We start from the raw sequence: 13927 nt of genomic DNA on the forward strand, positions 1-13927 counted from the left end.
AAAAACACACAACTTTTTAAACAGGTTGCACGATTACATATTTTATTATGACTCCAATAGACAACGGTTTGCTTCTTAATTTTATTATATCTAAGCATTCTGAAATTTAACGATGTTATAGTGATCTCCTGCTGGCAGATATTTGACTACAATATGATTGTAGTACAATAATCACAAATAAAACAGTGTACACTCCACTATTTCACTAATTCACTCTATTTGAGGCGAGGGTAGTATTAATCATTTGCCCAGAATGTTGGCTTTTTTGGTTGTTGTTTTTTTTTAGTGCATTCATTGGACTTGACAGATTTAGCCTGGGTCCCATGTCTCTCTGTGATGCGTTACAGTATTTTGTTTCCTGCAATTTCCAGTTCCTTGTCAGTGAGAATAGTTCAAAATAAAGCAGCGGGATCAAAAGCCCGTCAATATTTTCCCATGAAGGGGCATTGCACTTTTGGGACAGACCATGGATTTTAAGTGCCCCTCCTCTGCACAATCCTTTTATCAGTGAACGTAAGGTAATTCCAAGAAAAGAGATGGAGGAACAGCTGAGACAGCAAAAAAAAAAAAAGGAGCTAGTATTTCAAGTGAAGCCGTTTGCTTCAGTCTCACTCTTCCCTACCATTCCTTTCATTCTTGGTAAAATATCCCCCCACCCCACCTTTTTTTTTGGGGGGGGGGAAGAGAGGGAGGGTGAGGACACAGTCAGAGTTTGAGCTGCTGGCGTGGGGAGGGGTCCTGGCTTGGTAGAGCGTGTCTATGATTTGCTACTGGGGACAGCTGGGGATGTCAGTGGGTTGGGGGGGGGGGGGCTCTTGGGTGATGTGGCCCTGCCCCCTGACAGAGGAGCATGAAGGAGGATCGAGAAAACTCTTTGCATTTTGATTAAAGCCCGCGTGCCTTCCTCAGTCTGAAGGAAGGACACCAGGGAGGAAGCATCGCAGCTAGGGCCTGCCCTGACTGGCTAGAAAAGTAGTCCCCCAACCCCCCCTCCCTCCCCAGTCCCAACCAAGCGCATCAGGAATCCTCTTTCCCCCCCATCGCAAAGCCAAAACTTTTGGTTTTCCCTTATGGCTGTATGAGAAATTACATCTGGGATTGTGGAAGGGTCGGAAGTGGTGCAAAGTGAAGCTGCCCCGCTTTTTATTCTCGGTTGTGATCATGGAGGTGCGGAGGTGGTCCACAAGGTGGAAGACGAAAAGGCGGCGCTGGGATTCCGTGATCACCGCTGCTCTCGTCACTTTTACTTTCGTTCTGCAGGCGGCAGAGGTCAGAGGAGGTAAGAGAGGAAAGGATCGTTTCCTAAGCCGTCAAAAGATCCGCTCCTTGTCAGTTCCCCCGAAAAGGTGGCAGGAAAAAAAAAAAAAAAATCAATAGTACAACTGAAAGATTTTAGAGGAGCAGATCTACAGGCTGAGTAGATAAGATTACACGGGACTGTTATTGGGGGATCCTTGTTTCAACACCAGAAAGTCCAAAAGCATCACTTCTGGAATTAAATTAAGTCCCCAAGGAGATTCTTAGTCCATTTACAGAAAGACAAGCAGTAGACGAGAAAAACCTGCTGATCATAAATATCTGGGGGGGGGGGGGGGGGGGGGGTTTGCCAACTGTGACCACATTTAATTTTTATCAACAGTTTATTGTAAATTCTAGCCAGCTTCAAAGTAGACAGTGACTTTCTTTTTTCAGCTACATTCCCTTGAAATAACTCTACAAGATATGAAATCTTAAGACTTGAGCAGGGTTGCTGTTTTTTTTTTTCCTCATAGAAAACAGAGAAGGGTTAAAATAGTCATACTTTTTGTCTTCTGTCAGCCCTTTACTTGTATACAGGAGGTTTCTAAAACTGCTTTTTTTCCAGATTAAGATATGAAAGGGATCATAGGGGGACAAGAAGAAAACATTCCATCTGGAAATAAGACTTGGATGTTATAGCATAGTAAAACAGTAGAAATGAACAGTAAATGCTTCTGCTAAAGCTAGCCATGAAGGATTTATTTTTTCTTCCTGTAAGCGGTTGCCCAGTGGGACTAGTGGTCCGTTAGGTGTCTATGAACACGGTTAGCAGGGTGGAATTCCTTTTGAGTTTAATGAGCCTTCTAGAGATGGATGGGTTTCTCCGTTGGGGGATGGGGGGGGGACTGTCACAGTCAGACAAGTACAGGGAAGGGAAGGGGGAGGGATATGGCAATAACGTAAACCTTAACGCAGGGATCTCAAAGTCCCTCCTCGAGGGGTCCGCAATCCAGTCAGGTTTTCAGGATTTCCCCAATGAATATGCATTGAAAGCGGTGCATGCACATAGATCTCATGCATATTCATTGGGGAAATCCTGAAAACCCAACTGGATTGCGGCCCTCGAGGAGGGACTTTGAGACCCCTGTCTTAACGTAAACTCCTGGGTGAAATTGGATAACAGAGCCAGTCAAGAAACTGTACCCACTGCCTGCAACAGCTCAATTCATTTCAAAAAGCTAATCCTCTAGTTTCAGGAGCTGCCAGGTTAAGCGTCTGTATTAAAAGAAACCCCACAGCTGGAGGTGTTTTACTTCTGTGCACATATTTAAAGATATCTTATTGGTAACCACTGGCAGGAATTTCAAAGCACGCTTAAAATGTTAAGGGCTATGATCTTTTCAGTGTGCTTCTTGTTATGCACGCCTTCTGGTCTGCTTTGATTTGGAATGTGATATGCTAGTTAGGGTGCTGGCTCCCAATTTGAAGTTGCCTGTTAGTATGCAGGAAATTTTAAAAAAGGTGATCAGGTTTTCCATTCAGTCTTTACCTGGTTAACTATGTTGGTTTGTTCTGCCCCCTGCTGGTTTAATGAACAAACTCGGGATAATAACTGATAATGCAGCACTGGTTAAATCTGGGTACATAAGTATGATTTTGTAATTAAATTTGCAAATAGAAAGAAGGTGTGGTAGACATTTATCATGTGGGAATTTGATCAGGTATGAAACATTCCAAACTTATATCGTTGTTAGGACAGCGTGTTTAAGCAAATTCTACAGTACTAGTAATAAAGCATCCATTCTTTCCTAAATAAAAGCACTGTTCATATAATAGAAAAGTTTAGGTAAGATTCAGTAAGCAAAGAAAATCAAATCTGACTTGCTAAAAAGCTTAATGATAGTTTTTAGTGTTGGAGAGAATGAAAAAAACTGGACAGCCTAAAATACTAGATTACATCTTTAGGTCGTGTCCCCATTCTTACATTTGCTGGAAAAGAACATAGTCATTTAAGCTTCCTGAAGTAGTTTATTTCTAGCCAAGAGGGGTGCTAAATTTTCCCACATAGAGTACCAAGGAGGTAATTAAAAATAATAGTATTTAGATATTCTCTATCATTATGAAAACTTCAAAGTCAAGGAATAGTCACTTGGGGTGCTGGAAAAGACTGCTGTCGTGATCACTTGGCTGAATCATGAATGAAGCAGTTCCTCTATCAGGGGTAGGGAACTCCGGTCCTCGAGAGCTGTATTCCAGTCGGGTTTTCAGGATTTCCCCGATGAATATGCATTGAAAGCAGTGCATGCAAATAGATCTCCTGCACATTCATTGGGGAAATCCTGAAAACCCAACTGGAATACGGCTCTCGAGGATCGGAGTTCCCTACCCCTGCTCTATATAATAGCTCGCAGTTTACAACTTTACTGACAATAGGCTCCTTATTTTAAAATACTTTCATGTTTAATCACAATCACTGCACATTCTATTTCACCAGGATTTGATTAAATCAATTCCATTTAATGTGTCATTCGGATCTATGAGGGGGGGCGCTGAAAAGTTCTCAGCCCAACCAACCAGCTTCCTAAATTCTGAGCATTATTTTGCCACTGTGGCTGAAAAGAGTGTTATCTTATTTCGTCAAGTGCCAATTTGCAGAAACAAAATTCTATGTTTTGGCATTGCTTCATTGGACCATTTCCAGGTTATTCTGTTCTTGATTGGGCGGAGAACTTTTCAGCGCCCCCCTTGAATCTTTAGGTAGTGTACACAATTGGGTAGACTCCATGATTAACACTGTGGTCCCTTTTACTAAGCCACGGTAGTACTGCGGCCCGGAGTGCCGAATGCTCCGACGCTGCTCCAACGCTCTTAGGAACTGTATGAGTGCTGGAGCAGCGTTGGAGCATTTAGTACTCTGGGCCATGGTAGAAACCTCTACCGCAAATGAGTAAAAGAGGGGGTGTGAGCATTATAATAAATGGCGCCAGTGAGAGTATCAATGGTGCCATTTTATATACACTTCTCCCTCCATATTCACGAATTCTGTATCTACGGATTCGTTTATTCACGGTTTTAAATGAAAAAAAATCACTTTCATTTTTCGGGCTATTTATGCCCTGAAAGCCCCCCCCCCTCCTCCTTAAGCCTTACCTGGTGGTCTAGCGGGTTTTCAGTTAGGAATGATCTTCCCACGCTCCTGTCCCATGCAGATCGCTCACAGGAAATGGCTCGAGAGCCTACGGGGGCTCAAGGCAGCCATTTCCTGTGAGCGATCTGCATGGGGCAGGAGCATGGAAAGATCGTTCCTGCCTAAAAACCCACCAGACCACCAGGTAAGGCTTAAGGGGGGGCTTTCAAGGCTTAAAATAGCCAGGGGAAGCGGGGGTTAGGGGCAGAACCGGCCCAAATATTATTCACGGTTTTTTCATATTCGCGGGCCGGCTCTGCCCCGAACCCCCATGAATACATAGGGCGAAGTGTAATGGTGAAAACAATGGTACTAGGTAGAATATTCAGTTTACAAAATAAAGTGTGTCTTTGAACTCAGCAGAGCAGTCACATTTCCTAAGATTATTTAGTAAGTTTACTTATAATCTTAGTAATAATAATGTATTGATTTACCTATAAAAAGGGCTTCCCTTAATAATATATTTTACTACTTTAAAGAGCAGGTGTCCGTCAGGCCCCTCGGGTTCTCTGTCTCATGGAAGAAAGAGTTGGAGCAGACAAACGATATTTAATCTCTAAAAAGCATCTCTTTAAATCCTTCTCACAACCTATATAATTTGCTCTTTTCATCTCGCAGAGACGATTTCAAAAGCATATCACCTTTTGTTGGGTTCCTATATACCAGAGCCCTCAATGACATGTGATGTTAATGTTTATCACTAATAAAGGTCACATTTGCAATGGGATCCTTTTACTAAACTTCAGTAAGCACTAGAGCATAGTGTGCTGGCGCCCCATGGTAAATGTGACTTCTTACTCACATATACCACATGCTGTTTTTTATATTTTGCTCAAAGGGGGTGTGTTAGGGGGTGGAGAGTGGGTGTGATAAAGCTAATCAGTTAGCATGTGAGGCATTGCCCTGCGCTAATTGATTAGCATGGGTGCAGTGTGGGGGCCCTTATTGCCTACATAATAGATGATAGTAGGGGCTCATGTGGTAAGTTTTTATAATGGTCACACACTAATGGCAAAATTAGCGCATGGCCATTCATTCAGAAAATGGGAAAATGTGCCATTTTCCGGCTGGGGCTCAAGTGGCCTTACTGTGCAGAAAAGCATAAGGGGTGCACTAAGACAACTTTTTGCAACAGCTTTAGTAAAGGAGCTCCTATATATTTCGTGAGGGTCTTGCCAAAAATTATTTAATAAGTCACATGCGATTTTGATGCCTTTCTATTGTTTCACAAATGTATTAAATAGATTATATTATGAAAAAAAACCCCAAAACAAAGGAAACTGCAGAACAGATGTACTTGACGCAGCCAAGAAAATGTTGCGCAGTAGCACGTGACGGTTCAAATCCACATTTGCTTTAGAAAATGGGGACCCGACACGGTCCTTGTTTCCATTAAAACATCTTCCCCCAGGGGTCCCGAGATTTCTGTGTTCGAAAAGAAAAAAATGCCAAAGTGGGTACACAACAAATGTTCAGAAGAATCTGGGGCCTGTGTTGATTGAAACAAAGATGGGCCACTGCCACGGTGAGAGTCTTCCTGGAGCAAAGGTTATATTGCCACATTAAACACCCCTCCTCCCCCAATTTATGAAGCCACGTTAACATTTTTTTATCGCTGGCTCTATGAGCATTGGAACTTTTATCGCTGCGGCCAGCGATAAAAAACACTAGTATAGCTTCATAAAGAGAGGTGTAAAACATTAATCAAAGTATAAAAAGAATCTTTTGATATCTCTATTATTTCTATAGGGCAGTGATTCCCAACCCTGTCCTGGAGGAACACCAGGCCAATCGGGTTTTCAGGCTAGCCCTAATGAATATGCATGAGAGAGATTTGCATATGATGGAAGTGATAGGCATGCAAATTTGCTTCATGCATATTCATTAGGGCTAGCCTGAAAACCCAATTGGCCTGGTGTTCCTCCAGGACAGGGTTGGGAACCACTGCTATAGGGCATACTTTAGACATTTGTTTTTCAAAATAAATAGGTGCAAATTTGCAGTTAAGGTAAAAGTGCTTATTTCAAACATGATTTCCCCCCACCATGACGTACAACTATCTCTCTCACAGTGTAAGAGTAAAAAACAATCAAACAAAAATGAATGAGAGAAACGTAAGGAAACACTGAGTTACTGCTGGTGGTCCCACTTCCAAAAATTGTTGGAGTCCCAGGGATCAGCAGGTGAAATGGTTCAATCTCCACAGCAAATGCTTTCAGAGCACAGGACAGAGAGCCTGATCAGTTCGAGTTGCTCTAATTAAAATTTTTTTTAAACATTGATATTCCAAACGGATGTGTCAACAGTTTTGTTTTGCCTCCGCCACACTTTTTATTTATTTATTTCGATTTTTATCCCGTCCTCCCAAAAAGCTCAGAACAGGCTACAAGAAGACAGTCACAAACTAAATCCGAGGACAGGACTAGATAGAAACAGGAAGTACATAGAAGGAGGCATATAGGGCAGGGAGTCTCTTTGGTGATGTCATTTTAACAGAATAAGGAGAGTCCGTACTGCTCTTTGGAAAGCCAATGAGTCTAGTGTTTCTGGTTGTGCAGGCAGCTGATTCCATAGTCGAAGGATAAAGTGGCTGTAGGAGCGTTTGCTGACACAGAAGTATGATCGCTATATAGACAAGAAGAAAAATCATTTTTGCTGAAGGCACATTTGCCAGCTTCAACAAAAGTATAATATGTGCAAAGAAAATTTAGGGCTCCTTTAACAAAGGTGTGCTAGCATTTTTAGCGCACGCACCAGATTAGCGCACGCTATAGCGCGTGCTACCCGAAAAACTACCGCCTGCTCAAGAGGAGGCAGTAGTGGCTAGCGCATACGGCATTTTAGCGCGCGCTATTCCGTGCGTTAAGGCCCTAACACACCTTTGTAAAAGGAGCCCTTAGAAGAATTTCAAATTCTTTCTTACTCTTGTATAAAGTATCTTTAATGCTACATAGGATCAGAATTATAAAAAGGCCTTGCTTGCAACCCCCCTTTCCCCCTAATAAAACTTGCTATAAAGCACAGATGGAAATGAAGACTTGGAAAGAGAGAATAAACAATACCATTGAAATACTTAGGATTTTTTGAATACTGTACATAGAAGAAAATTGTATTAATGCATACAAAAGTTTAGATCTGTGCTTTATGATATACTCTACTCTAAGCGTATTTACAGTTGTTTCAGATTTAGTAATTTTCTTGTTATATAAATATTTACCCTCCCTCCCTTTTTATAAAACTGTAGCGCGTTTTTTAGCGCCGGCCGCGGTGGTAACAGCTCCGATACTCAGAGGAATTCTGTGAGCGTCAGAGCTGTTACTGCTGCGGCCAGCGCTAAAAACTGCTACAGTTTTGTAAGGGGGGATTAATTTGTTCAATTTAATGGGCTCTATTTAAATAACAGAATAAACATGACATTGTTTTTAAAGCTCTGCTTGGGCTATGATGGAGATACATCTGCTGTATATTGTCTTGTAAAATGACTACTACCACTTATCACTTATATAGCGCAGAAAGGTATATGCAGCGCTGTACATTTTGACATTTATAAATGGTCCCTGCTCGGAAGAGCTTACAATCTAACTTGGACAGACAGACATGACATCTAGGGTTGGGGATGCAGAATCCAAGGTGAGAGGAGTTAGGAGTCAAAAACACTCTCAAAGAGGTGGGCTTTTAACTGGGCCTTGAACACTGCCAGAGATGGAGCCTGCTGTAAGGATTCTGGCAGGCTGTTCCAAGCTTACGGTGCAGCAAGGTAGAAGGGACGGAGTCTAGAATTGGGTGGTTGAAGAGAAGGGTACAGTAGTAGAGAATGACACGGGGGACAAATTTGTAAAAGGAGCCCTAAATATTAAACAAAACCAAAATACAGATTGGACAGATTAGTGAATTCTGCTACAGTACTTTCAACACATTTTGGTGCACATTTAAGTCGTAAAATTTTGTTGTGTATAGGTCAGAGGATTCATGAATATGACATTGTACTAATGTACTCAACCAATTAGGTAATTGCATTCAGCAACTCCCCCCCCCCCCTCAACCCCTCCCGATTTATTAAGCTCTGGGAGAGGTTTCTACTGTAGCCCGGAGCACTAAATGCTCCCGATGCTTTTCTGACGCCAATAGAATTCCTATTAGCATCAGAGCAGCGTTGGAGCATTTAGTGCTCCGGGCCACGGTAGGAAACCTCTACTGTGGCTTTGTAAAAGTGGGGGTCGGTTTTTAAAGAATTTTCCAAAAAAAGTTTCAAGTTCAGATATGACATTTTTTAAATCATATATACATCCTTTCTTAAGAGAAAAAATCTTACCATTTTATCCATAAATCTGGCTGGCAGAGTATATGCACAGCTAAAAAAATATCTGACTTTGTGCAGATAAGCATGCTGGTGGGATTTATTTTAATTTCTTATATACCATATGCAAGATTGAACGTGGTGTACATTTAAGTATAGTAGGTATTTTTCTAATCCCTGGAGGGCTCACAATCTGAGTTTGTACCTTAGCCAATAGAGAATTAAGGGACCCTTTTGCCAGAACCACAGTGGCGATTCTCCCGCAGCAAATACACGAAAGCCCATAGGAATTGAATGGGCTTCAGTACATTTGCCATGGGAGAATGTTATGCTATGTTAATCAGGTTTTCTATTCCACCTTTACCTATTCAGTTCAATGTCAGAAGCTGAGTTACAATACCTAGAAGGTTACAGTGTACAGTTATTGTGGTTACAGTTACAGGATTACCCTGGAGATTACAATGTCCAAAGTTATTGACGGTACCGTTACAGTAGCTTTAGGGTAGATATTCTCAGGAAGTTTTATTAGTCAGTGATGAATCATTATGCCAGTTAATCATTGGTATATGTTCATGGCTGGTTCTCCATCTTGATACAAATAGGCTTTTACAAGTTTTCTGAATTTAAGGTAATGATTACAGAATCGTAGTGTAGAGGATCCAGAACTCTGTTATTTGATATTGGGTGGATGACGTGATGAGTTGTTTCATGGACTTGATGTTTTTGCATTATGGGAATTTGAGTTGCATCAGGTTTTGGGTGGAGTATCTATTGGCAGCACCTCAAAGCTGTGTGACTAGTTCAGTTAGATAGGTGGGGGTGTTTCCCACCAAGATCTTCAAGGCTGTGATGTTTTAAACTTGATTCTCACAGCTATGGGCAGCCAGTGTAGTTTTATGTAGAAGGGCTATAGGTGTTCAGATTTCCAGTAGAGAATGACACGGTGACATAAATTCATCACCATTCCCGTCCCCGCAGATAACCGCGGGAAACCATTCTTCATGTCATATCTGTAAGGAGAGAGGGAAGAATCAGAGTATGAATGGCCACAACCACTGACCCGCAAGCTTTGCTTTGAAGAATGCTGGTGTAGAAGGACTGAGGCTGAGATAGGACACTAAAGAATGACAGTCTCTGGTATTCAGAGTAGATATTGTGATGTCATAATGCCTCATTCCACCAGTGCCTAAGAGCCAATCACATCAGTGATGTCACAATGGCTTCATTATCCTTGGCTCACATAAGCACAGTCACTGACCCACAAGCTTTGCTTTGAAGAATGCTGGTGTAGAAGGACTGAGGTTGAAATAGACACTAGAAAATGACATGGGATTATTTCCCGCGGTTATCCGCGGGGACGGGAACGGTGATGAATTTTGTCACCGTGTCATTCTCTAATTTTCAGCTAACTGCTGCATTTTGGACTGCTTGTAAGTGGGATAAAAGTGTTTTTGAGCAAAGAGCAAGTGTCATGCTGCAGAAGTCTAGCCTAGATAAAATTATGAATTGCACTAGGATTTGGAAAGCTCCTTCATCAAAGTTTTTTCTGATGGTTCTTAGTTTCGCTTCATGTGGAATGATGATTTAATTATTGCATGCATGTGGTGTTTCATGGTTAGGCAGTTGTCTATTTCCACTCCTAGAATTCGGGCTTATAGTTCTGGGGGTAAATCTTTGTTGCCACATGTGATCTTCAGCGAGTACAGTGGGTTGGTTGGGGGGACCCAGCCAGATGAATTTGGTTTTGCTCTTATCTGGGCTGAGATGAGGATCAATTTTTCTATAATGTGAAAACATTAGTTGATGGTAGTAGTGGCGTCGGGTGAGGCTGTCGATATTGGAAGCACAATTGTGATGTCTTCTGGGTATGTGAAGTGTTTTATTTCTGCTGTGTCAAGGACGACTCCCAGGAACTAAGGGGGGAATTCATCAATGTGGGCTACTGTTAAGACAGGTTATTTTACCACAAGTTGTGCTATTTTAAAAAATAAGGCCCATTCTAAACAACGAGACATTGTGCTAAAATAGCATAACTTGTGGTAAAATAACCTGTCTTAACAGTAGCCCACACTGATGAATTCCCCCCTGACTTACCCCAAACCACAAGGAGCTACAGTAGGATTTGAACTGGGCTTCCTTTCTTCTCAACCCGTTGCTTTAACCATTAGGCCACTCCTCCACTCTAAAACCGAGTGTCTCCATGCTGACTAGGGGCACCTTTCCCAAAGCTGTGGTAAAAGCTGCCCCTGTGCAAAGCTGTGGTAAATGACCCACAGGAACTGAATGGGTTTTGGGGCATTCACTCCGGCAGAATCACTAGCACAGCTTTGTAAAAGGGGCCACAGTCTTCTTATCTCAATGATAAGAAAAAAAAAAATATTTGTGGAGATTATTTTTTTTTCCAGATGATGAATTTTTGATTTGTTGGCAAAAGATTTCTACAGGTATGCTGTTGCTAATTTATCTTCTAGCTTCTAATAAGAAAGTTATCCGTTCCTCTTGCTAGTCTTTAATGTTTATCTGATTTATCTAATAGTGACTAAGGGCTCCTTTTACTAAGCCGCGTAGCGTTTTTAGCGCCAGCTAACCCACGCTACGCGACTAGAACTAATGCCAGCTCAATGCTGGCGTTAAGGTCCTAGCACAGGTGGCAATTTAGCATGCGCGATACGCGGCTTAGTAAAAGGAGCCCTAAATCGCTTCGGCTCTTTCTTTCTATGTAACTAGTGACTTAGGTGGACAATTCTATAAACTGGCATAAGTATTTAAGGTTCCCCTATGCCGTGCGGTTAGAGCTAACATCTTTCTCTATAGCATATTAGCCTAAGTTGGTGCCAGCAGTTACACCTAGGTGTGCCCTTAAGTGTGCATAACATTAACATTATACTTATAGACCGCGTTCCCAAAGGTTCTAGGCGGTTTACAAAAGATTATAAACATTTAACAAATCGTTTATTTGAATGAGTCAACTAGTCAGGTATTTGGAGAAAAGATAGGTTTTAGCTGTTTCTAAAATGTCTGTAAGTTGCATGACTATCTCATACGCGCTCATGATTCGCCATACTCCATTCATTTATGCCCCCCTTGGACACACCGTAAGCAAATTTGATGCATATGTTATAGCAGTGGAGAAGTGAAGCCGATGCTGGAATGACTTCTATGGTCTGTGTCCTGTATGTGGGAAGACAGATTGGGATGGGCTGAAATTAGCCTTTTGCCAGCAGCTCCAGCAGTGGGGAAGCGATTCCGATGCCCAGATGGACTTCTAAGGTCTGTGTCCCAGATGTGGCGAGACAGATCGGGATGGGTTGGAGTGGGTTTTGATGCTACCTCGGTACCTGGGAAGTAGGCCAATGCAGGGCAGACTTATTTATTGTTTATTCAAAGCTTATATACCGCCTTCTAATGACTGAAACCAGTCAAATCTGAATGGTTTACGAGTTCATACAATGGTGTCAAAAAAGCCTAATCTCTGTATTGATGTATTAATACAGAGCAATTTACTTGAGCTGATATACTGGTGCTACAATGCATCATCTTAGATATGCTATGCCTATACAGCTCTCATTCATATAATAAGCCCTGAAAATGGCAAGGATGGATCAGGAGCTAGTGTGCATATTTTTGTCCCACATTCATATCATCTGAGTATAGGTCTTGCATGTCTCGGGGGGTGGGGATGGTGGATAGACAACTTATAGTGGCACAAGGCATGGGGCATCTAAATCTATTATGCCATTTTATAGATTTTGCCACCTGTCACTAGCTCACAGCAAGAAACTGCAGAAGTGATTGTGTCACTATTAGGTCAGATGAACATTAAATACCATCAAGAGGGACTGAGAAATTTCTCATTAGTGGAACTTAGCAAGTCAAATGGTTCCACATGGCCTTGATAATGAAAGCGACTGTTGGGCAGACTGGATGGACCACACAGGTCTTTATCTGCTATTATTTACTATGTGATTATGTAATAGCAGCAGATAGCGCCTGCATGCATAAATGCTAATTAATGGCGCCAGTCACGTACATTAGTGCTATTATCCCATAACTTATACGCACAATTGCTGCCTATTTTTAAGAGTCAATTTATAAGAAAATTTCAAGATGTGTGGGAGCCATTAAACAAAGTATTGTACTGATTAGATGACATTCTTTTCCCTTAAATTTACAAGTTCAAATTGTGAGAGGGGGGAGAGGGGTAATTTTATTGTTACTTATTGTATAAGGTATTGGTTATATGATAGGAAAGGGTGGGAAGGGTGGGAGATAAGAGCACATCATTTATACCATTGATGATTATTAAGTGATATATTTATTGTTAATTTATTTGGATATATTGTCACACTTAGTGTAAGTTCGAAAATGAATAAAGGAAAAAAAAAAAAGAGTCAATTTATAGAATTGCCCTTTTAGGCTCTTCTGCCCTGAGCCTCTGAAGTGAAATCAGGGAGGCAGCCAAGCAGCTTCAAAAAGTACATGCAAAATAATTGGTTGAAGATTTTGAATCAATGACACTTCAACAGTTGACTACCTAAAAATAGATATGGTGAGAGCAGAAAGATTCCCTTATATATAATATTGATGAATTAGAGAAATATTTTCTTCATTTTTAAAAATTTCTAATTTCTATATTTGCATTATCTTTCCTTTAAAAGTTAAAGAAAATATTTAATTAACTATATGAAGAGTTTTACCTCATGCAAAATTGTCATTTCTTTAATAAGGCATTAACTATTTTTTTCTTTGGCCCTCCACGTACCTACAAATCCAAAATGTAGCCCTGCAAAGGGTTTCAGTTTGAGACCACTGATGTACATGGTTCTATGTGGAAAGTGAATTACACATTTCAGCCAAATCCTGCACAACAGAAATATTGCATGGCTATATTCTGATTCAGGGTTTGCAAAATTTAGTTAGATTAACCAAACTTTGTTGAAGAAACAACGTATTTTCCTGAAATTTGTTTTCAATGTATGCAGCTTGTTGGCACACATTTGAGGCCCCTTTTAGAAAGCACAGTAGTGAGTACTGGTGTGGCAAATGCAAGAGAGCCCATAGGAACTGAGTAGCTGTGATGCATTTGCTGCGTGGGAATCACTACTGTGGCTTGTCAAAGGGATCTTTGGTTTGTTAGCAGACCTTAAGTTTAGTGCATACTATATCAATTTAACAAGCACAAAGCTACAAATTAGCACACATCA

General features: G+C 41.2%; 1 protein-coding gene across 1 annotated transcript in view; it reads left to right on the forward strand.

Moving 5' to 3' along the window:
* The first annotated feature begins 843 nt into the window (after positions 1–843).
* Positions 844–13927, forward strand: part of COL11A1 (collagen type XI alpha 1 chain) — a 528076-nt gene continuing 514992 nt past the window's right edge. Inside the window, exon 1 of the mRNA XM_033916645.1 lies at positions 844–1279. Coding sequence (XP_033772536.1) covers positions 1162–1279 — 118 coding nt within the window. The 5' untranslated portion in view covers positions 844–1161. The remainder of the gene's footprint in view (positions 1280–13927) is intronic.

This window comes from Geotrypetes seraphini, chromosome 12, assembly GCF_902459505.1.
Source record: "Geotrypetes seraphini chromosome 12, aGeoSer1.1, whole genome shotgun sequence".
Taxonomy (NCBI): domain Eukaryota; kingdom Metazoa; phylum Chordata; class Amphibia; order Gymnophiona; family Dermophiidae; genus Geotrypetes; species Geotrypetes seraphini.